This window comes from Delphinapterus leucas, chromosome 14 (genome assembly GCF_059928025.1).
Source record: "Delphinapterus leucas isolate spDelLeu-1000000601 "Yukka" chromosome 14, BTC_Dleu_Yukka2, whole genome shotgun sequence".
Classification (NCBI taxonomy): domain Eukaryota; kingdom Metazoa; phylum Chordata; class Mammalia; order Artiodactyla; family Monodontidae; genus Delphinapterus; species Delphinapterus leucas.
Window position 1 is genome coordinate 85388780 of NC_143142.1, and position 22596 is coordinate 85411375.

At 40.8% G+C, this 22596-nt stretch overlaps 1 protein-coding gene across 4 annotated transcripts in view; it reads left to right on the forward strand.

Annotated features, from left to right (window-relative positions):
• The window catches only part of ZNF407 (zinc finger protein 407), a 422449-nt gene that overhangs the window by 12070 nt on the left and 387783 nt on the right, over window positions 1-22596 (forward strand). For all 4 annotated transcript variants that reach the window (XR_016387665.1, XM_089895325.1, XM_022560021.3 and 1 more), the window contains exon 2: window positions 12725-17458. Coding sequence is in view for 3 of the 4 variants with exons in the window: in XM_089895325.1 (XP_089751451.1) it covers window positions 12784-17458 (4675 nt within the window). In the remaining variant the exon portion in view is untranslated. The remainder of the gene's footprint in view (window positions 1-12724; window positions 17459-22596) is intronic.

Here is a 22596-nt window from a genome sequence, read left to right on the forward strand (position 1 = left end):
CTGGAACATTTCCATAGTCTGTCTTTGTCTTTTATGACATTGACATTTGTGAAGAACGCAGTCCTCCCACGTTTTTTTTTGTCTTCAAATAAAACATTCTTCACTCTGTATTGTGTGCTGTTTCCTCTTAATTAGCTGCAGGTCCGGCATTCTCAGCTGCAGCGATGCACAGGTGTCCCGTCCTCCTCAGGGCGTTACATCTGCAAGCATCCCATGTCCGCCTTCATTGAGGATGTTAATTTGATCACCCCTGGCAAGGCGTAGCTGAGTTATCCACCGTATAATTACTGAATTTTTTTTCTTCCCTTGCAGCAAATAAGCAGTTTGTAGGGAGATGGTTTAATGCCATTCAGACATTTTGCACATCAAAATTGCCCCCCCCAGAACTGGCATCCATTGATAGTTCTTGCCCGATAGTCTCTGTCAGTATGATTTTCTATCCCCTCACTCCCTCCACATTTACCAGTTGGCCCTCAGCATTCTGCTGTAACCTTTGCCCTGTCAGCCCGTCCATTTGTGTGTCTAATCAGTCTCTGTCTGTCTCCCTCTCTCCCAGACGTCAGTATGGACTTCTTCATACCTGCTTTTAATGGTTTACTGGCACTAACGACTGTGGCACTCATGTTGTCCCAAATTTAGTCAGTAGGCACCTCTTCAAGCTGACTCCTGTGTCTTTGTCCCAACAGTTTCTAAAAGCATTTCTCCCCGCTTCGTGACATGATGAGATTCTTCAGGCTTATGGTGTACTGACCCTGCCCCCGGCCTAGAATCTGCCATTCCTCGAGGAACCGGGTTCTGTTTAGTGAGGAGGTATCGGAGGCCGAGATGGGGGTGCCAGCTGTGCTTGTTATTGGTCCCCCTCCTCCTCTCTTGAGTTTAGTGGGCGGTCCGATGGCCCTAGGGATATTTCTTGGTGTCCCTGGGTGTTTGACCAAAATTAGACCCCAAACATCTCTGACTTTTACAAGTCACCCCTTAAATTTACTTTTATTTGTAAGATTCTGATACTCAGTTTAGTCTTAGAACCACAATCATAAATGTATTTCTACCTGAGGGCTTGCTCTTCCCACCTTGAGAGGAGTTATCATTTTCCGTTACTTACCATGTGTGGAGACTTTTTTTAAGCTTCCCCCTTAGTTTCCTCCGCCCGCCAAAGTAATATATCTAGGAAAGAGTATAGGAAAAAGCCAGGAAGAAGAAGAAAAAATTACCTATAATTTCATCACCCAGAGGAAAATAAAAACTATTAACCTTATTAGATAATTGGACTTGGTTAGAACTATATCCATTTTTAAAATTTAATACTGAAGTTTTCTCTTTTCTAAATATACCTTCTTAACACTCATATCTTTGATACCTAATAATTTATATTCCAAAAATCTTGAGGCTTGATAGTTTTATCATGTGTTAGCTTACCGACATTTGGAATTAGTGATTTCCAGATTTCTTCCAAAATTGGTAGTTTTAGTTTGTTTTCCTTGCCGTTCTTTGATTAGCCATGGTATTAATCCATCTCTTCAGCGGACCTGAGGAATCTGTTAAAGCAAGAACAGTATGGAACGTGTCTTTAGCTGTTTTTTTTGTTATTTTTCCTCCATTTTTACGTTTTGGAAATAGCCTTTTTCTTCGTAGTATTCCTGCTGGAATGAAAAACAGATCCATTCTTTTTTTCTACTGGTTGAGTGTTCAACGTTTTTTTTATTGTCAGTGAGGGATTTTCTCATGGAATTTAGAAATCTTAGTCCCCTCTCACTTCGCAAATGAGGAAACTGAGGCTCAGAAAAGTTAACTGTTTGCCATGTGTCCTGCAGTGTATTGTTGGAATAGTTGGGCCTCCTTACTTGTACACTAATGTTCCTTTTCACTAGTGCTTAACATGTTCAGTGTAAATGCATTGTGTTTCTTTAATTTTTTTCTCCTCGTTCTCTTCCCTTCCTCAGCATTCGTATGCTTTGTGCTTCATTTTCTTGCCTTTTGAAAAAGATGAAAGGAAAATTTAAGGAAAGTATACTAACTTTTATTATGGGATGCTTTTTTTTATGGCTGCATTATAAATTCTTGAAAATAAAGGGTCTAATGGAAACACTTAATGAGAAAGCAGGGGCTCTATCACATGTACCTCTCCCCCCCCCCCCGCCCCGCCTTTTAGTGAATAGACTGTTTAAACTAAATTAAGTAAAGGATATAAATTCTGTTGTTTCAGTTTTAATATTTCATGACTGATTTTATAGATGAAATTATGTTTTACAATAAATAGGAAGAAGAATTTATACAGCCTGTTCTATTTGATGTGAAACAGCAAATCCCATTTCTCTTTAGCTGTAAAGAAAATTCATTATAATGTCTTTAGTTGTAAGAGATGGTTTCATTGTGATTAGCTGTACTGGTAATAAAACAAGCTTTTCATATGGCATAAGATACAAACGATCCTGTGTCTGCTTTCAATGGCATAGAATTTTTTCATTTTCTACTTTACTCATAGAATCTTCATTCCTTTTATTATTTTATTCCAATAAGAATTTCCTTTCTTAAAAAAATTGAAACAATTAGAAATACTAGCAAAACATTGATGTTAAAAATACTTTTTGAAAGGAGATATATTAAATACCACAAAAGGTACATTTGTCAGAGATGGTTGATATAAGATAGTCATAAAATTAACTTTATTACGGGATCAATTAACGTATTTGGAAAATAGTACTTGAAGTGTAGGAAGATTTAAAAAAAAGAAATAGCCAGGTAAGAAGGCTGAGCTAACTTTACAGTTTATTTTTGTCCTGTGATTTGTTGTTTTTCATTAGTATTAATACATCTTCACAGGTAGTGTTGGAAAGGTGGCAATCTTTGATGAAGGGATGATGACCTACTTATTCTGTTATGGTTACCATGGTTTGATCCCTTTTAGTATGACTTTTTCGTGATTGTTTTAGCTCTCACTTAGGCACTAAAGAAATATTCTAATTTTTAACTTGCACACAGGATCAAATTGCATATTTGAAGTAGACCGTGGGTACCCCTGGAATAGAAACAATATTCTATTCTGACTTGAGTGAGAATTTTTTTCTCCATCTGATAGTTTTACTTTACTCTGACCATTTGGGCTTAGGAGCACATAGTTCTAGCCTGCTTGTCTTCAGTGCGTCCTTGGACTGGCTGGGGAAGGTTCTTTTTAGGATTGAGCTGGACATGGCATGTGAGATGCTTTGGAGGTGAAGCTTAACCAGGTACAGGTCCTGTGGCCGGAGACCCCTACATCTCCTGAGCTTGGATGCCTCCTGCCAGGGGAAGGTGTGGGAGTTACGCAGTCTGGGGGCCAGGATTGCGGCCTGTTCAGCCCCCATGACCTGTGGCTGTCCATGGGTTTACTGCATGGGCCGCTTCCTCAGGTTTGGGGAATGTTAGGTTATAGGCTGCTACCAACTCGACTCTAGCAGGGCTTATAAGAAGGAAAAGCCTCCTCCAAAATGAGCAGGTCTTTCAGAAATATTAGGACTTTTATTCCATACAAATCTAAATTTAAAATTCCACCTTATCTCTTTAATAACTCTTGATTTTATTACACCACTTTTTCACTGTAAGCTATATCAGATCTGATTTTGGTAGTGGGAGAGGCATCAATGTAAATGTCAGTTTCTTAAGTTCTAAAATCTTATGGAAGTTTGTTAGGAATTCTGCCCTCGATATGCATTTCGGAGTATACTTCACTTAACATTTATTGACCTCCTCCTGTGTAGCTTAATACTCTTTTGCTAGTACAGAAGATTCCTGTTAAAGTTTGGAGCATATAGGAAAGGAAATTATGTATAAACTACATATAAAGGAGGGGTGAACTTGAGCCGGTCTGTTCCTGACAGGGTGTAAAGGGAGAGAACAGGCATTATATTAGTAGTCCAGTGCTATATAACAAATTACGTCAAAACATGGGGCTTCAAGCCAGTTTCTGCGGCCAGGGATTTGGGAGTGGGCTCACCTGGGTGGCTGTGCGCCAGGTCTCTCGTGGGCCGCCGTCCCTGAAGTGCCTGAAGGCTCTCCTGGGGCTGGAGGAGCTGCTCCCTCGTCGCTGTCGTCAGAGTTCTTCTGGCTCTTGGTAGTGAAGCTTCAGTTCCTCGCCACCTCCTGGAGCCCCCATTGTGGGCTGCAGGGGTGCCGTCCTGCTTCCCCAACAGGGTGCTGTCAAGGGAAGGGGGAAGGCCCGAAGCATGGTGGGGCACCCTCACTCCCGCTATTTCTGTCCCTTCTAGGCAGGCCATCAGGCCAGCCCACACCAAGGTGGGCTTTACCGGGAGCGCCAGAGAATTCTGTGGACTCATTTTGAACCACCACAGGCATTTTCCTGGGTGGGGAGAAGCACAGGCTCACACACATAGCTGAGGAGAGCATTGCAGCCAGTTCTTGGGACAGTGAGGAGGTGGGCTTTAGTGGACCCAGGATTCACGTGCCAGTCCCATTGCAGATGAACCACAACTATGTTACACATCCATTTGTAGTAGATTGCCTCCAGTGTTATCTAGTAAATGGTTTTTAGGGTGTTACATTATACTCTTTTGTCATGGAAGAAATTATTCAACTTGTGAGCATTTTCATAGAAAAGTGTTTTTTTGGGGTAGGATCAGATGCTTTGTTTTGTGGTCTCTGTTAGGCATTGATGCTTCTGATGGGAGAGTTTGGTGAGAGGAGGATTACATAAAGTAAAGTACGCTTTTAATTACCCTTATGTTATGCACTTGGTGTTTGTAAGGACAACTGATGCTTCAGAGTTTCTCATTAGCAGCCTCTCCATAGGGATGTGGTGGTACTGTGTTAAGTTAGTGATAGTATAATGGTAAGAGACGTATTCTCGATCAAAAGTCCAGTTTAAATGGTAGGTTAAGAAAGACATGAGTAGTTCGCTAATTTCCCTTTATTCTTGTCTCAGCTGTCGCCACTGCACATCATAATAGGCTCCTAGGGCGTTTTACCTGCCCTACCTTGACCTCCCAGGCCCAAAGGGAAAGGGTGAAGGCCATCCGGAGTTTCTGTATATGCCTGTGTGTGCACACCTGCCCTGCCACACACGTGCCCCCTGCTGTGATTTTACTCTTGGCCTGGTGCCAGCACGTGCCAACTTCACAGCGTTTGCATCAGGAATTTGGGCCAGTCTAGGAGGGATGAGGGCGAGCTGGCCTGGGGTGCAGGTGGGGAGAGCTGGTCTCCTGTGTGGATGGCCTCGTCCTACTCCTGGCGAGCGTGTCCCTGCGTGTGTGAGAGACAGAGCTCAGCCTCGCTTACGTACACTCAGCACGAAAGAGGAACGGGGTGAAGAGAGACACGAAGGCCAGAGGTGGAGTGAAAGGGGAAAATTTCATCCGTGCTGCCCACAGTAAGGTTAGCATATGAAATGGTCAAATAGCTGGTATGTTTCTCTACTAGTTCCTGGAATACTTTCTTAAAAATGCTGAAAAAAACTCCCTGTGAGAAATGGCCACCAGGTGTCATCAGAATGCTGCTATTGATTTGTTTTATTATTGTTCTTTTTTTTAATTTAAAAATTTTATTTAATTTATTTTTTATACAGCAGGTCCTTATTAGTCATCAGCTTTATACACATCAGTGTCTACATGTCAATCACAACTGCCCAGTTCATCCCACCACCACCACCATCCCCCACCGCTTTCCCCTGTTGGTGTCCATACGTTTGTTCTCTACATCTGTGTCTCAATTTCTGCCCTGCAAACCGGTTCATCTGTACCATTTTTCTAGGTTCTTATTATTGTTCTTAGAAAGTATATGCATGTTTTGATTTTTCTTGCACTTTTAAAATTTTCTTTTGTTTTTAAACTGTAGCAGAGAATATTTCAGTTAGAGCAGGGATTTTCTTTTGGGACATTTTCTTGGTGAGCTAATAATTTTTTATAGGTAAAATTGAAGATCACTATATAAAACGTATTTATTTATTTATTTTTAGTTGAGGAACAACTACTAGTTGAGAATTTGGATGAGAGTAGAAACTATAAATGGAATTGCATATTTGAAAATCTTTGGCATAGTGAGGATGTGTGTTGAATGGTAATTGATGAATTTGTGTAGGAACCGTATGCTTTAAGAAGATTTGGTTTAATAATATATCTCATTATTTTAGTCTAAATACCTACTAAGTCTTCTGAATTTTGAAACCTTGCTGTGGGAAGAAATCGGAGACTCACTGGCTTCTCCAATGGGTACAAGCACCAGGACTTTCAGAAAGAACAGCGATTCTGCCTTACTTACTTTGAGTGTTGACAGTGAGTCCCATGCCTGTCCTGTTGTTTTGCTTTGTTCACAGAGAATTAAAGGTGCTTTCTGGTACATGGTAGGCTTTCCATAAATGTTGAGTGAATGAATTAAATCTGCCTCCAGAAAAGAGTCCTTGAACTTTCCCAGTTGGGTAATTTTTGAATTCTGCTATAATAACCTAATAAGCTTTCTGATGAAGGTTTTTCTTTTTAAAAAAAGAAAAAGAAAAAAAATATATAAAAGGTTCCTCATTTCTGTTGAATCCCTTCTAGATCACTTTAAGATACTTACTAAATCACCTTGCACTCCCACTTAACTGATGTCATTCTAGTTCAGGCCTTATAACTTAAACTATTATTATAATGTGCTCTTTCTGCCTCTAGACCTTCTCTACCCATGATATGTCCTGCATACTGAAAAATGAGTCTTCCTGAAGCAGTGCTGTGTTTTGGTGACTCCCCACTGACACTACTGAATAAGTTCCAGTTCTTAATTCAGAGCCTCCTATGATGTGGTGTTGGTCATCTGCCTGGGTTTTAAGTTGCCCTGCAGTAGAAAGCCAGGGCTGTAGCTGTCTGCACTGCTGACAGTCTCACATGCTCATTGCATGTGCTTTGCGGCTTTGCTAATCCCTTTTTTCTGCTTGAAATGTTTAACTGTTCCTACCTGCCCCCTCAACAAAAGAAAAAAACAGTTTTAGTGTCCTGGGGTTTAGCTCAAATGATATTTCTGCTCTTTTAGCCAAATAGTCTACTTGGCAGTATGGTCCCTTGCTCATTTATACTGCTGTAGTTCTTTGTTTATATCACACACGTGACCATATGTGGCCTTGTATTAGAGTTCCTTTCCATATATGTCACATGGCTCCTCATAGAATATGAGCCTGCTGAGGGCAAAGGATGTGTTTGTATCATTATAGTTCTTTCATTTTCTGGACAACTCAGTATATATATTTGTTGAATGTTTGTTGTTCTTTCTTGGTATAATGAGATGTTGAGTTATTTCATTAATTTCAAAAGTCAATTGGGAAATAACAGATGTAGAAACATTTTCTCCTTTTGTTTTAGAATTTTTGGAGCCATTATATGGGAGATAATGAAGAGCCTCATTATTTTGCTTCTGCGTATTAATATAGTCATTCTTTTGTCTCCAAAAATGTATGAGTCATGTGCCGTCTATATAGCATTGACTCTGGATAGTTGTACGTGTGTGGGTCTTCCGTGGGTTGGTGTTTGTGTGTTCTGTGCATGTGCACCTGCTAGTGTCCATAGCGAAGGTGATGTAGCCGCGGGCCACAGCAGTGTCGGAAGAGGAGGAGATGAAAGGACTCGTTATTGAAAGAAATTCTCACCGTTTTAGATTAAGGGTTAAAAGGTTTTTGAAAATAACTCCTGTTATGGACGTTTTCAAACATATATGTATGCAAACACATAGAAAATTGATAGAATGGCATACTGAATCCCCATGTAACTGTCACTCAGCTTTCAGCACTGTCGGTACCTAGCCTTCGCTAGGCTCCTTTCCTGGACCATTTTAAAGTGTATCTCAGACACTTTTCATTTCATCAATAAATACTTAGATAGGAGACATTCCTTATTTCACAGTGAGATATTTGTTCATTCTAGTGCCTGTTGTGTGCTTGGAATTGATCTAGGCTCTTGGGACATGTGAGTGGATAAAATAAACCAGGCCCTTACGTTCTAGCTTGGGAGACAGAAAGCAAGCTAGACACATAAATAACCAGAACAAGGAAAAAATTGATTTCATCAAAATTTAAAACTTCTGCTTATCAAAAGACAACATTTATAAAATGGAAAGGGAGAAAATATTTGTAAAACATGTATCTGACAAAGGATTTATATCCGGAACACATAGGCTCAATAATAAAACAGACAAGTGATGTAAGAAACGGGCCAAAGGCTAACAAGGACTTTGCAAAGCATGTAGCATCATTCAGCACCATCGCTAGTTACCGGGGAAATGCAGAGTAACTTCACACACACTCACTAGAAAGACTAAAATTGAAAAGGCTGACAGTGTCAAATGTTGGTGAGGAAGTGGATCAGTCACAATTCTTGACACTGCTGGTGGCCGTATAAAACAGTACAGCCACCTTGAACATCAGTCAGGCAATTTCTCATACAGTTAAGCACACACATCTGCCCTCTAGCCCAGCAAGGCCACCCCTAGGTGTTTACATAAAAGCAATGAAAATCTATGTTCATGAAGGACGTGTGCAAGAATATTTATAGCAGCTTTATCATAACAGCCCAAAAGGGAAGTAGCTCAGTGTCCGTCAACAGGATTGTAAATCTGTGTGGTGGAATAGTGCTCAGCACCGAAGTGGAGCACATTGCTGACCCATGCAACACAGACATTGCGCTGAGCGGAAGAAGCCAGACCCTCCTTCCCGCCGGAAGTGTATATATTGTCTGATGTCATTTGTATGAACTTCTGGAACAGGCAAAACTAATCTATTGTGGAAGAATTCTGAGCGGCGGTTGCCTCCAGGTGCGGGAGCTGGGAGGGGAGTGGGTTACGGGGAGTGAGCGTGAAGGGCTTGAGAGAGTTCTGGGGGGAGAAGGCAGTGTCCTCTGTCTTGAGAGGGACAGTCCTGAGGGACCCTCAGCAGCTCTCTGGGCTTCTCTTTCTGCCATCTCTCCTCTCCTTTACTCTGCCCCACAAGCTCTAGCTGCCCTCCTCTCTGCTAGGAGGTCCCTGGGCTCTGTCTGTGGCCTGCGTCCATTCTTCAGGCAGTAAGCTGGCACTCACCTGGTTTGTTTCTCATCTCTCAGGATCACTGTCTTTTGGTGCCTGATCTCCAGTGTCTTGTGCTGTTGTTTCATAGATTCTGCTTTTTTCTTTTTTATTTGTTTCATGCATGAGAGTAAATCCAGTCCCTGTGACTCTTGACCAGAAGTCGATGTCCTGGACTGGACAATATATCTATTGAAAAAAAAAAGTCTCACCCCTTAAAATGCAAGGCAGAGATTTTGTTTTTTCTTTGCTTTAATTCCAGTATCTAGTACAACCAAAAATACTTGGCATACAGTAGGCCCTAAGTGAAGATTTTGGAACAGACACATGATTCATTCTTTCTTACTTTCTTTCCTCCTTTTACTGTTGAATTACAAATGTTGAATAGCAAACCCGATGCTTTATCTAAAACAGCATTTTCTAAAAGGTCCTTTGGAACACTGGCCTCTTGATTCTTTATAAACAAAGGGCTCTGTAATGAAATTAGTTTGGGAAACACTTATGTACTGAGAAATTCTGTGATAAAGACACTTGTTTAAACCAGAGTTTTCTACACTTATTTGACCAGGAATATTTTTTCCCCTCAAAACACCTATTGACCTTTTATATAATTTATCTTTTCTGGAACACATTCTGAAGAAATGGTGATCTGATGTTGTACATCTTGTAAGTGTAATAAAACTATATACATTTATCTTTTTCACTCTTTTATAAGAGTGATACAATATGTTACTATATTATATTGTAATAAATACAAGATATTTTTGTATGTAAATTACATATGATAATTTATATATTTTTAAGCAACTTTATTGGGATATTCACATACCATACAATTCACCTATTCATACTATGATTTAATGGATTTAAGTATACTCACAGACATGTGCAACCATCACCACAGTAAATTTTAGAACGTCTTCATCACCTTTTAGATATTATCCACCACCGCTACCCCACTGTCTCCCATCTCCTGTCCTGTGCTCCCGCCCAGCCCTAAGGAACCACTATTCTACTTTCTGTCTCTATAGATTTGCCCATTCTGGGTATTTCTTATAAAAGGAATCACATAGTATGTGGTCTTTTGCAACTGGCTTCCTTCACTTAGTGTAATGTTTCCAAAGTTCATCCATATCATGGTTTGTATTAATACTTCTTTCTTTTTGTGGCCGATTAACATTCTGTTGTACTGATGTACCTCATTTTGTTTACCCATTATTCTGTTGCTGCACATTTGGGTTCTTTCTACCTCCTGGCTATTGTGGATAATACGGCTGTAAAAATTTGTGTCCAAGTTTTTGTGTGGACGTATGTTTTTATTTCTGTTGGGCATATACCTAGGAGTGGAATTGCTGGGCCGTAAGATACACTGTGTTTAATCTTTTGAGGAGCTGCCAGACTCTTTTCCAAAGTGGCATCATCATTTTACATCTCCACTAGCATTGTATGAGTGTTCTGATTTCTCCACATCCTCACCAACACTTGTTATTACCTGACATTTAAAAATTTTTCTTTTTAATTTATTATTCATTTTTGGCTGCGCCGGGTTTTAGTTGCGGCATGCGGACTCTTAGCTGTGGCATGCATGTGGGATCTAGTTCCCTGACCAGGGGTCGAACCTGGGCCCCCTGCACTGGGAGTGTGGAGTCTTACCCACTGGACCACCAGGAAAGTCCCTTATCTGACTTTTTGATTCTAGCCATTGTAGTGGGTGTCGCATTATAGTTTTGATTTGCATTTCTCTGATGACTACTCATGTAGAGTATGTTTTCATGTGCTTTTTGGCCATTTGCATATCTTCTTTGGGGAAATGTATATTCAACTACTTTCCTTTAAACATTTTTTTTTATTAACTTTTGGCTGCGTTGGGTCTTTGTGGCTGTGTTGGGTCTTCATAGCTGCGCATGGGCTTTCTCTAGTTGCAGCGAACAGGGGCTCCTCTTCTTTGCGGTGCGTGGGCTTCTCACTGTGGTGGCTTCTCTTGTTGTGGAGCACAGGCTCTAGGCACGAGAGCTTCAGTAGTTGTGGCTCACGGGCTCTAGAGCGCAGGCTCAGTAGTTGTGGTGCATGGGCTTAGTTACCCTGCGGCATGTGGGATCTTCCTGGAACAGGGCTCGAACCCGTGTCCCCTGCATTGGAAGGCGGATTCTTAACCACTGCACCACCAGGGAAATCCCCTCAGCTCCTTTTAAAATTGGATTTTTAAAAAATCATTGAGTTATAAGATTTCTTTTTTATATATTCTGGATTAAGTCCTGTATCAGGTATTGATTTGCAGAACACTTTTCCCATCCTGTGGCTCATCTTTTCACTTCTTTTTGGTGGTCTTTGAAGATAATGTTATTTGAAGCTTTTAATTTTTTTTTTTTTTTTTTTGCGGTACACGGGCCTCCCACTCTGCTGTGGCCTCTCCCGCTGTGGAACACAGGCTCCGGATGTGCAGGCCCAGCAGCCATGGCTCACAGGCCCAGCCACTCCGCGGCATGTGGGATCCTCCCGGACCGGGGCATGAACCCACGTCCCCTGCATCAGCAGGCAGACTCCCAACCACCGTGCCACCAGGGAAGCCCTGAAGCTTTTAATTTTGATAAAGACCAATTTATTAATTTTTTCTATTGTTACTCATGCTTTTGGTGTCATTATCTTATATATAATTTCTAGTCCCTACTTTTAGCAGAGTCAGAACAACAGCCTTCATTTGGTTTGTCATCGTGACAAAAAAACAAAAAAAAAATGGTTAAAATAGTTAAAGATAGTTACCATTAGCTTTGAGGCCATATAATACTTGATGAGTAATACTTTTAATTAACATCAAATCAAATGGCATTTGGCTGAGAATTCCATTCATGGTGTAAAGTAAATGGAAAATGATATGTTTTAATTGAATTAAATAGCATAATGAAAAATAAAATCAATGTTATTGATTTTAAAGCATTTTATTCAATAAAATTCTTCCTCCCCCCACTAAAATTTATGTTATTAATTCTACTCTATCAGTGACATTTCCCCTTAACCTGTTAACCTTCAGACAACACAAAATGACTGTTAGATGAAGACATTGGTGATTGACACCTGGAACAGGAGTGGCTGTTCATTGGCAACAGTGCTTGGACATGAACGATGATGTATGATGAGCATATGCATGTTGTTAATTAGGATATACTTAGAAGGATGATAGTCAGACTCTTTGCTCTAGGGGAAGAGGATGAAGCAGTTGTTTTAAAATTATGTTTTCTTTACACTGGGACTTGGGCTTCTGTTGGGAAGCTAAAGAGGGGGAGGGCTGGCTCCCTGACTTGTATCACAGCAGTTTTTGTTTAATCTGTTCTACAGAATGGGAGTTCACGGAAATGTACTTTGAGAAGAGGGCTTCTCTGTTTTTTTTTTTAAGTAGTAAATTGAAATGTACCAGTAAAAAGAATTAAAACATGGAAGTTTTTTTGTAAGCTGGTTGAAAATTACTTTTTCTATCAAAGTAATGTAGCATTGCTTCCTGAGTCAGCAGTATGATGATGTGGTATGCCCCAAATCTGATTTCATGCATTTCATAAAGGACTTTGCACACGCGATCAAATCCACCTCAATGTAAAGGAGAACTCGAGGCTAATTTTATGATATTTTTCGTCTAGTGTGTCACTTAATGTCGACTTTTCGACTAACTTGTGTGTCTTTTCTTTATGTTCAAAGGTTTTATACCGTTTTTATTTTCTTCCAGGTTATGTGTGCCCAGTGAGCCACCCCTGACACAAGAAGCATCATCAGCCTTTATTAGTGATGGATACTGAGAAGAAACCAGAGAATGATGAGGGTGACAGCGCAAACAAGGCAGCAAAAGACTGGAGAAATAGTTCACCCCGTGATGTAGATTGTGGGCCTGTATCTGTGGTGATAGCAGATTCCTCTGAAAATTCCACAAGCAAAAGAGGCTTTTTAGAGTCATCAGACTTTGACAGCGCTGTCGTGGGGAATGATGGAAATGAACACGCTTCCAAGAGAATGAAATTAGCTGAGGCAGAGCCCCTCCAGTCGGGAGAGCTGGGCATCCCTGGGTCAGAGAGGCCTGAGGGCTCAGGCCCAGAAGCGGGTGTCCCGTTGGCGGGGACAGGGGTGGGGGCCCTCCTTAGTGACCCTGATGGAGGCGTGTGTCTTCCTGGTGCCTTTGCTGCCCCCTGCAACGTTAACCCCACGGACGCTGCTTCTCTGGAAACAGATGCTGAGAAGAAGCCCGCTCAGGAAATGGTTTTCCTTGATCCAGGAAGAGAGCTTCCCTTCCCCCAGAACGAGATGCCTGCGAGCAGTACCCTCGGAAGTGTGGATGCAGTTCTGCAGTGCGGTGCGTGTGGTCACTCGTTTGTTTCCTGCTCCGATTTGGAGAAGCATGCCGAGTGTCACATGCAGCAGCCTGAGGACCACGCCTGTGGCCCCTGTGGCCACAAAGCGGAGAGCAGCGCAGCCTTACATGTGCACGTCAGGCAGGCGCACGGGCCGCAGAGGGTCTTTTCTTGTGACCTCTGTGGCTTTCAGTGTGTGGAGGAGAACCTGTTGAACGCACACTATCTTGGCAAAACACATCTCCGGCGTCAGAACCTTGCTGCTCGCGGAGGGTTTGTACAGATCTTAACCAAACAGCCTTTTCCTAAGAAGCCATGTCCCATGGGAACAAAAAGTGTTCATACAAAGCCAAGAGCGTCTAAGCCAATAGCAAAGAATGGCAGTTCAAAAGGATTACGAAACGTTGGAAGCAAATTTAAAGATTTCAGAGGAAGCATTTCTAAACAAAGTGGAAGTGGCAGTGAGTTGCTGGTTGAAATGATGCCATCCAGGAATACTTCGCCAGAAAAAGTAGAGATTGTTGAAGAAAATGTAACCTCCCTCGATATACCTCGGAATCCTGAAAACCAGAGTAAAAAGTTAGGAGACTTAGTCACCTCAGAGGGTCTCCTAGAGAAATTGGAATCTACCAGAAACACCCTCCAGGCAGCCCACGGTGTCAGTACGGCCTCAAGACCTAGACCTGAGCGGAACGTTCTCATGCTGGGCAGCAGCTTCCGACGACGCAGCGGTGCTTTCGCCCTAAGGGGCCAGGCGAAGAAAAGGTTCACTCTTTTAGGAGTTAACAAAAGAGGCACTACTGAAACTCAGAGGCTGTGCTTGAAACACTTTAGAACACAGATGAAAACAAGTGATGCTGAGTCAACACCTCAGCATGCAGAAACCGGTGGCAGCATCCAGGGTCTGTGCGTCACATCCGCAGAGACCCAGGACCTGAGGCAAGACAGGAGAAGCTCCCATCTCCCATGCTCCTTTGACTCAGTGACGGTGAGGCCGCCTTCGGACGACCAGGTGTTGTGTACGTGTACAGACTGTGGACACACAGCCACAAACAGGACAGAGTTGGAAATCCATGGGAAGAGGTGCCACGCAGGAGAGATGCAGTCTCACTGCCAGACATGTTGCTTTTCCAGTGCGTCCAGGAGGGACTTGGATGCACACTCGCACAATAACCAGCATCAGCAGACCGCCCCCGGCCTCAGTTGTCAGTGTTGTTCCTTTACTTCCTTGAATGAAATGTACCTGAGAGAACACATGAAGGAAAAGCACAGTAGGGGTTTCCTTTGCACGCCTTGTGATCTGTGCTTCTCGTCTGAGAAAGACATGGAGGAACACAAGACAACTGAGAAGCACATTCACTTGTTGGGTCAGCCAAAGACTTCTCAATCATTTAACAATGATTTGGTTTTACAGACTTTACCTTTAAGTACTTTAGAATCAGAAAATACAAAAGATTCTGTGAGTGAGTCAGGAAAAGCAGCTCAGGAAGAGCCAGTTCAGTCCAGGGTAAGCCATGGAAATGAAGTAAGACATGCGAATAAGCCTCAGTTTCAGTGTAAGAAGTGTTTTTATAAAACAAGATCTTCCACTGTTCTCACAAGACACATAAAACTCCGCCACGGTCAAGACTATCACTTTCTGTGTAAGGCATGTAATCTTTACTCATTGAGCAAAGAAGGAATGGAGAAACACATTAAGAGAAGCAAACATCTTGAAAATGCTAAGAAAAATAATATTGGCTTAAGCTTTGAAGAATGTATTGAAAGGGTCTGCATAGGTGCAAATGACAAAAAAGAAGAGTTTACCATTTCTGGGAATGGAAGGATAGAAGGCCATGTGGAAGGTGTGCAATTCCAGGAGCACACCTGTCTCGACAAGAGCATCCTCCTTCCCCAGGAACTGTCACAATCTGGTGTAATCACCAAAGAGGCTGAATTAACTTTGACCACTGCCCCAAAGAGAGGGAGACCTAAAGGTAACATCTCACGGACGTGTTCACATTGTGGTCTTTTGGCCTCGAGTATTACAAACTTGACCGTGCACATTAGACGAAAACACAGTCACCAGTACAGTTATTTATGCAAAGTGTGTAAGTATTATACTGTAACTAAGGGAGACATGGAACGTCATTGCGCCACCAAGAAACATAAAGGACGTGTAGAAATAGAAGCGAGTGGAAAACCAAGTTCAGATATCATTGTTGGCCCGGAAGGGGGGAACCCTGAAGCCTGTAGGAAGAACACCACTTCAGCAGTTTCGGATGTACCTGCCAACGAGTCAGCTGAAGCAGACACCTGTGTTTCGGAAAAGCCAGTACTAGAGCAAGGGAATCCAGTTGAAGTCGACGTTGAGAACGTATTTCATTCTACAGATGGGGAAACTAACGGTCACATTCTTGAGAGAAAGGAACAAACGTCTCTAGAACCAGAGGACCTTATGCATCAGGGCAGTGCCTGCTCCCAGGGAGATGACGCAGGTACAGGAGATAACAAATGTGCGCGCTGTGAGTTTAACGCTTACTCTTCTCCTTCTCTAGAACTGCACGTAAAACGGAAACATACAAGAGAGTTTGCGTTTTATTGCATGGCGTGTGATTACTATGCTGTGACTCGGCGGGAGATGACCAGGCACGCAGCAACAGAAAAACATAAGATGAAAAGGCAGTCTTACCTGAACTCTTCTAACGTAGAAGCCAGTTCTGCAGAAATGTCCAAAACCATCGTTATTCCTGAAGGGCAGCATCAGCAAAGTTCTGAAGAGTTTCAGATAATTTCAGACCAACCCTCTGAAACTCTAAGAACTAGAAATGCTGCTGATTGTTCTATTTTGGATGAGAATACTAATTTAGATATGTCCAAAGTGCTCTGCGCTCCTGGCTCTGTAGAAATTGAGACTGAGGAAGAATCTAATCTCAGCGAAGATCATTCCTTTTGTGAAGCTTTCCAGCCGCCCCTTGCCAAGGATAAAGTTACAAAACCGGAGGAGATGGTGTCCCTTAATATTTCCTCTAATTATGGCTCCCCAGGCAACTTTCAGAATGAAAATTCAGGAAGCTCAGCTTTGAATTATGAGACAGCAAAGAAAAACCACAGTATGTTGAATGACGTCAGTGATCCAGACACACATTTCAAGAGTGATGGCGGAAACGTAGGGGACAAGGCAGATAAAGTCCTTGGCAAACGTGTGTGCCCCGGAGCTCTAGAAGGAGAGCATTCGGCTGAGAGCACCATGCTGAGAGCAACTGGAGAAGAGCTCAACCTGGGTGGCAGTGGTCAGAACAAAGTTGGAAGTGTGCAGAGTTCAGGGGATTTGAAAGATGTGCCAGAAGATCCCGTTCTAGAGAATAAGGAGATTCTGATGAATTCCCAACATGAAAGTAAAATAATTTTGGAAGAGGATGGTCCAGCTTCTGATAGCACCGTTGAAAATACTGATGTTTATGAAACTATAATCAGTATTGATGATAAAGGACAAGCCGTGTACAGTTTTGGCCGGTTTGATTCTTCCATCATAAGGATAAAGAACCCCGAAGATGGGGACCTGTTAGACCAGTCTGAAGAGGGGCTCATAGCAGCAGGAGTGAGAATGAGTGAGTTGCCCTTAAAGGACTGTGCTCAAGGTGTGAAAAAGAAGAAATCCGACGGCAGTTCCCTTGCCGAATCCACACGAATTCGTTGTGATGACTGTGGCTTCTTAGCAGATGGTTTGAGTGGACTGAATGTTCACATAGCCATGAAGCATCCTACAAAAGAGAAGCACTTCCACTGTCTGCTGTGTGGAAAGTCGTTCTACACGGAGAGCAACCTCCATCAGCATTTGGCCAGTGCTGGTCACATGAGAAATGAACAGGCCAGCGTTGAGGAGCTTCCCGAGGGAGGGGCCACCTTTAAATGTGTCAAGTGTACAGAGCCCTTTGATTCTGAACAGAATTTATTTCTGCATATTAAAGGGCAGCATGAGGAACTGCTCCGAGAGGTGAATAAGTACATAGTGGAAGACACTGAGCAAATCAACCGCGAGAGAGAGGAAAATCAGGGGAACGTTTGCAAGTATTGTGGGAAGATGTGTCGCAGTAGCAATTCGATGGCATTCCTAGCACACATTCGCACTCACACAGGTAAGTAAAGTGCAGCAAATCTCTCTTTACCCACCAGGTGCAGAGGAGTGATAGAGTTCGGACATTTGTTCCCATCCAAATGTGGAGTCCTTAACTGCATTTGCCAGTCGGCCTCCACCCAGTTCACCTCCCACTGCCCCGTGGCTCTGGACACTGCGATAGTCTTTGTTGACACTTAACATTTCTTAAGGTAATTAATTGAGCCTTAGTGATTCCAAAGGCACGATGTTTGGCAGATCTCTTTTATCAAGAAGCCTAGTCCCTCTGATGCGTTTGTTAAATTCCTGTCTCTCACAGCCTTTCAGTTGTCTCTAAGTCCTAGTTGTTTGGTTTTCCAGGGTGTCTATTAAGTGGCACTTTGGGTTTCAGAGGACATATTAAGTGGCTTTTGAGGAGTGGAATATGAAATTTTTCTTACAGTTTTAGGGATTTAAATGTATTCATTGCCAGATAGTTTATATCCCAAAGTGTAACTCCCAGGCAACAAGATTCTGCTTTCAAGGATCAAAATTAGTGAACACTTTTCAAAGTTAATATGTCCTGGGGATTTGGTTTGCATGGAGGTAGCACTTGATTTAATTTCTGTGCTGTCACATGTAGTGTTCCATTTTAATGTTCAATTTTAGGTAGAAATTTTTTAAGAAAACTTTTTGTGGAAAATACATAAGCCACTATTCTAAATTTATGTTAAAATTCACTGCACTGTTTCTATAAACCTGCCATACATTCTTTGTTTTAAATGGACAGCTTTTCTAAATCATTGTGCTCTGCTTAGACAAGTTCTGTCTCCATGGTTGAATTTATGAGTGGATTTGAATAATAAATTCACATTTCAATGAACATATTTTCATTAAAACTGTAAGGTTTATTTTACTGTACTTTTAAACAATGGCTTATTATTAAAGATATACTTTAAATTCATGCAGTTTTTGAAACTTAGTGCACGGTTACAAGGAGGAAGACAAAAGGGTATGAAACATTATTAATAGTTTAGGGTGATTAAAGATAGATGAAAGTTTTTCGCTGAAGAAAGTAACAGGGCAACCTGCATAAGGTTAATCTAGGTAAATATAAACATTGTACTCTTGATCCCAGCTCTTCCCATGTAGTAGAACCACCCCTGGAGAGTAAGGTCAGATACTTATTTGTTGGCCTTATTAATACCTCTGTCGGTACCGTGTTGCCGCTCACTTTCTGAAATGATATGGTTTTAGAAATCAGGCTCGTTCATGTGTGCAGAAAATAGGTTCTTTCTTAACATGCCCCCTTAAGGCAGATAAAACTGAATAAAACTAAGAGGAAGATGCTAATGGAGCTCTTTTTAGAATTCTTTATGCAACTGTCTGGTCAAGACATGTTGCTTATAATTGATGTGTCCATTACTTGAATTCTCTTGTAATTATAGTCAATAAGTCTTGTAAATGTGTTAAAGCTCACTAAAAGCATACAAATTCAAGAACAGAGTAAGGCTAATAATTTAAAATAATCAATGTAGGCATTTCAGCACTTAATTTCCCTTGTGTGTTGATAGCTGATCATTCTTAATCCATTAAGATTTATTTAGTCGTTTACAATGCAAAATAGGTTTGCACTGGTCACTTGTGCCATTTGAAAATGTCCACCAGGTTAAGTGCAGAATGTAGTCCATTAGTCTTCCTTGACTATATGTATTAATTGCATTTAAAATCAAGTTAATGTGGATGTGAAAGTGAGGTAACTATCAATGTGTGACAGAGTAACCCTACTTATATAAGTTACATCATTGATTGTAACATTTAGTAAAAGTTAGCATACTTTTTAACATCTCCTGTTGGCTTATCAGCAAGTACATTTTTATGGTGTTCTGAGGCACCGCAAAGAGCTCTCTTCCTGAGTCCCCAGTGCCAGCCGACATTTCAATTTTGCAAGTCATTTTTTGCTGGGAGGTTGCTATCCAGGTTTTAATCCAAGGCTTTTTTGTCGTTGTTGTTGTTTTCTTTTGTTTTTTTTCCTGGGGGCATCTTAAAAAGAATTGCTTCTCTGATACTTTGCTTATGTCCATGAAATAGTAATTCAGGGACTGTTATTAATGGTTAACTGGAAAAGGGCTTATTCTTCCAATCCCTGTTTTCATATTTTGTGATTTACTATATGTTTTATGTAACCTTTTCTTCCCATCCTTAACACTATAAAAGCAGCACTTGAAGAAACAAATGAGTTTTGGTTATCAAGGATTGTGGGATAAAAGCCTCCCAGAGTTTTCCTGAGTGCTCGCTGGTATGAAGCCATCCACATGACCAGAAAGTGCAGCGTCTCCTTTCCCTTTGCGTTAGTAATACAGGAAAAGCTGTTCATTTTCTCTCTGGCATTGTTCTGGTAGTTAGAGCTTTAATTTCCTATACCAGAGGTCATTAAGTCAGAAGACTCTCTGAAGCCCTTAACTTGCTGTTCAGAGCCTGCTGGTCTCTGGCGCTATTTGGAAATGTCCACACGTGGGAGAACATTAGGGCTGGTGGTGTTTGTACCTTAATAAGTGACGGTTTAGAAGCCAGAACAGCTTGGGAAGAGGCGGTTAGGGGGAGTTAGTGCGTTGAGTTTAAGCGCAGTGAGGGCAGGGCCTCTGCTTTGCTCACTGCTTCACCCCCATGTGGTGCTGGCTTTCAGTGCTGTTTGTTGAATGAAGGAGTAAACAGATGAGCAGAGGAACCAGTGAAGTGTTCAGTGTAGGGAGGATTGTAGACTGGAGAAGCATTAATTAGATAATGGGTTGTATCCATCTTACTTGATTCTTTAAGACCTAAAGTCTCCTTATGATTTTTTAAGTGCCAGTGTCATGTCCATGTATGCCTAGCAGTTGGCAGTGAATGAAGTTGAGGAAGGCCAGTGCAGGTCTGAGGGGGAGGCTTTGTTTTTAAAGTCTTTGGAATTCTTTAGGTAACATTGTGAGGTGCCAGACAGCTAGAGACCCTCTTTCATTTTTCCCTTTCAGAAAACCTCACAGGCCAAACTAAAACAAAACAAAAACTACTGAGGGTAATGCTGTCGCATGGAGTGGGACTATTTAAAATAATATTGACAGTTTATAATAATCTCAACATGCCTGAAAGACAAATTTAGAAATATATGGTCTTACAAATTTCGCCTTAAAAACACTATGCCTGGATTCATTTTGGAATGGGCCTAGCAGGCTTAAAAATGGTAACGCTATCAGTTAGGAAAAAAAATGGGACATTTCTTGTTTTCTTATACAGAAAAATGTTACCCCTAGTCCCATAGTATTAGAATTTTTATGGCCAGGAAGGAGATGTTAACACATCTCTGCATGTAAGATACAAAAAGTAGTCAGGGCCTCCGTGATTTCTACATGGAAACAGTCAACAGGGTGACTCGTAGATGTGTTGTCAGCACACCAACAGTGATGGCTGAAACCCGAAGGAACTGCGGTTTCCACCAGGGAGCCACGGACAGTCCACTGAAAGCGCTGAAGGTCTGTGTCTGGCCCCCGTGGCCCGTGTGCTGCCACACAGAGGAACTCACACCCTGTAGTGCAGAGCGAGCACACAAGGGCTTGAGTCACAAGATATTTTGGATCCTTTCACCAAAATTGTAATAATACACGTGTTGAGAGAGCTTTATATTCTTCGTTTAGAGTCCCGATGTTATTGTTGATTAATAATTTCCTAATTACCTTTAATGCAGTTTAATTTAAAGTACAAGTGAATTGGTTCTTCTCACTCTTTTCTTTTACAAGTCCCTTTATAGAATGCTGTGTCAAGATGAAATGTTTCAAAGTAGTGATAGGCTTAGTTTTATCAGAATCATTTAAATAAACTGTAGTTTCTAATGTAACTGATAGAATGTGATTGCTGTAAGCTGCAGTCTCAACCTGCTTTTGACATTTAAACATATAAAGCTGACTAGATACAACCATTCAGGTGCTAAATATATTTTACCTCTACTTCTAACAGTAGAAATGGAAGTATTAGAAGATCTGGCTTCATTGTCTTTGAACTGTGAAATATTCAACTTTGCCCGTGCTTAGTACTGTTGACTTTTTTATTTCTGTTAGAAGATTAAAATTAAATGCTTCACTTTTTTTTGTCAGCTTTTGGGAATTAAATTGAAATTTAAGACTCTAAAATTTTTTACTGAGCACTTCAATTTCAACACAGTATTCTTGGAGGATTTTTTTTCAAGGGCATTGGGCAAAGTTCCATTGATCAAAAATGATTTACTGCAACTTTTTAATTTGAGCTCTTTTTGTATATTTATTAAAGTTCACATATTTCATATTCTGTCTAACTGTATTAGAAGAGGTACTTCACCAAGTAGGTACTAAACATGCTATGAAAAATTTGGAAACATTGTACCAATTTTAAACTGTGTTTTTTTTAATAATTTTATTTTCTTGAGGATTTAAAGGTTAGAATTAGAAAATGGTATATATGTGTTACACTTTTGAAAGAGTGTTGCTTCTTGTTAATATGGGTACTGATTATCAATTAGTAACTATTTTCCAGTTAGAATCTCCCTATTACTGACAGTAAGTTTGTGGACTCTTGAAATAATTTTGTCTCCTCATTTTTGAGTATAGATTAATCTTATTTCTTTATGAAATAAAAAAATTGTTGGTACTGTGCCTTTTATGTTGAAATGTTCTTGAAATCAACAATAGCCATAATGTCAGTAATTCTGATTTGCTGAATCATCACAGATTTTTGGCTCTAAAATGATCATAAAAGCAAATAATTTATCCACTATATATTCTTACATTGTATGGTATTGAAAGAGTAATATTGTGAATAATTTGGGATAAATGTTAGAAAAAAAACTGAAATATTAATGTGAAAAAATTCAAAGCTGTAGAAATATGAGGGAACAGGGATGTGGCCACTGAGAAATTTATTTGATAATAAATATATTTTTAAAAAACATCAGCTACTCTGTATGCATTTATGTTTTAAAAATGTTCCATTTAAAATGTTAAATGACTTTTAAAACTATTTTTGTGAATTATAAGAAAAATATTTGAAATTATGTAGCTCATCTCATCTGCTTAGTACTGCTCAGGTGTATCACCTTTGACTTTAAATTTTAGAAATGTTATTGAAAGTTAGAAATACTCATTGGAACATTAAAGTCTTCTTGGTGGAATAATT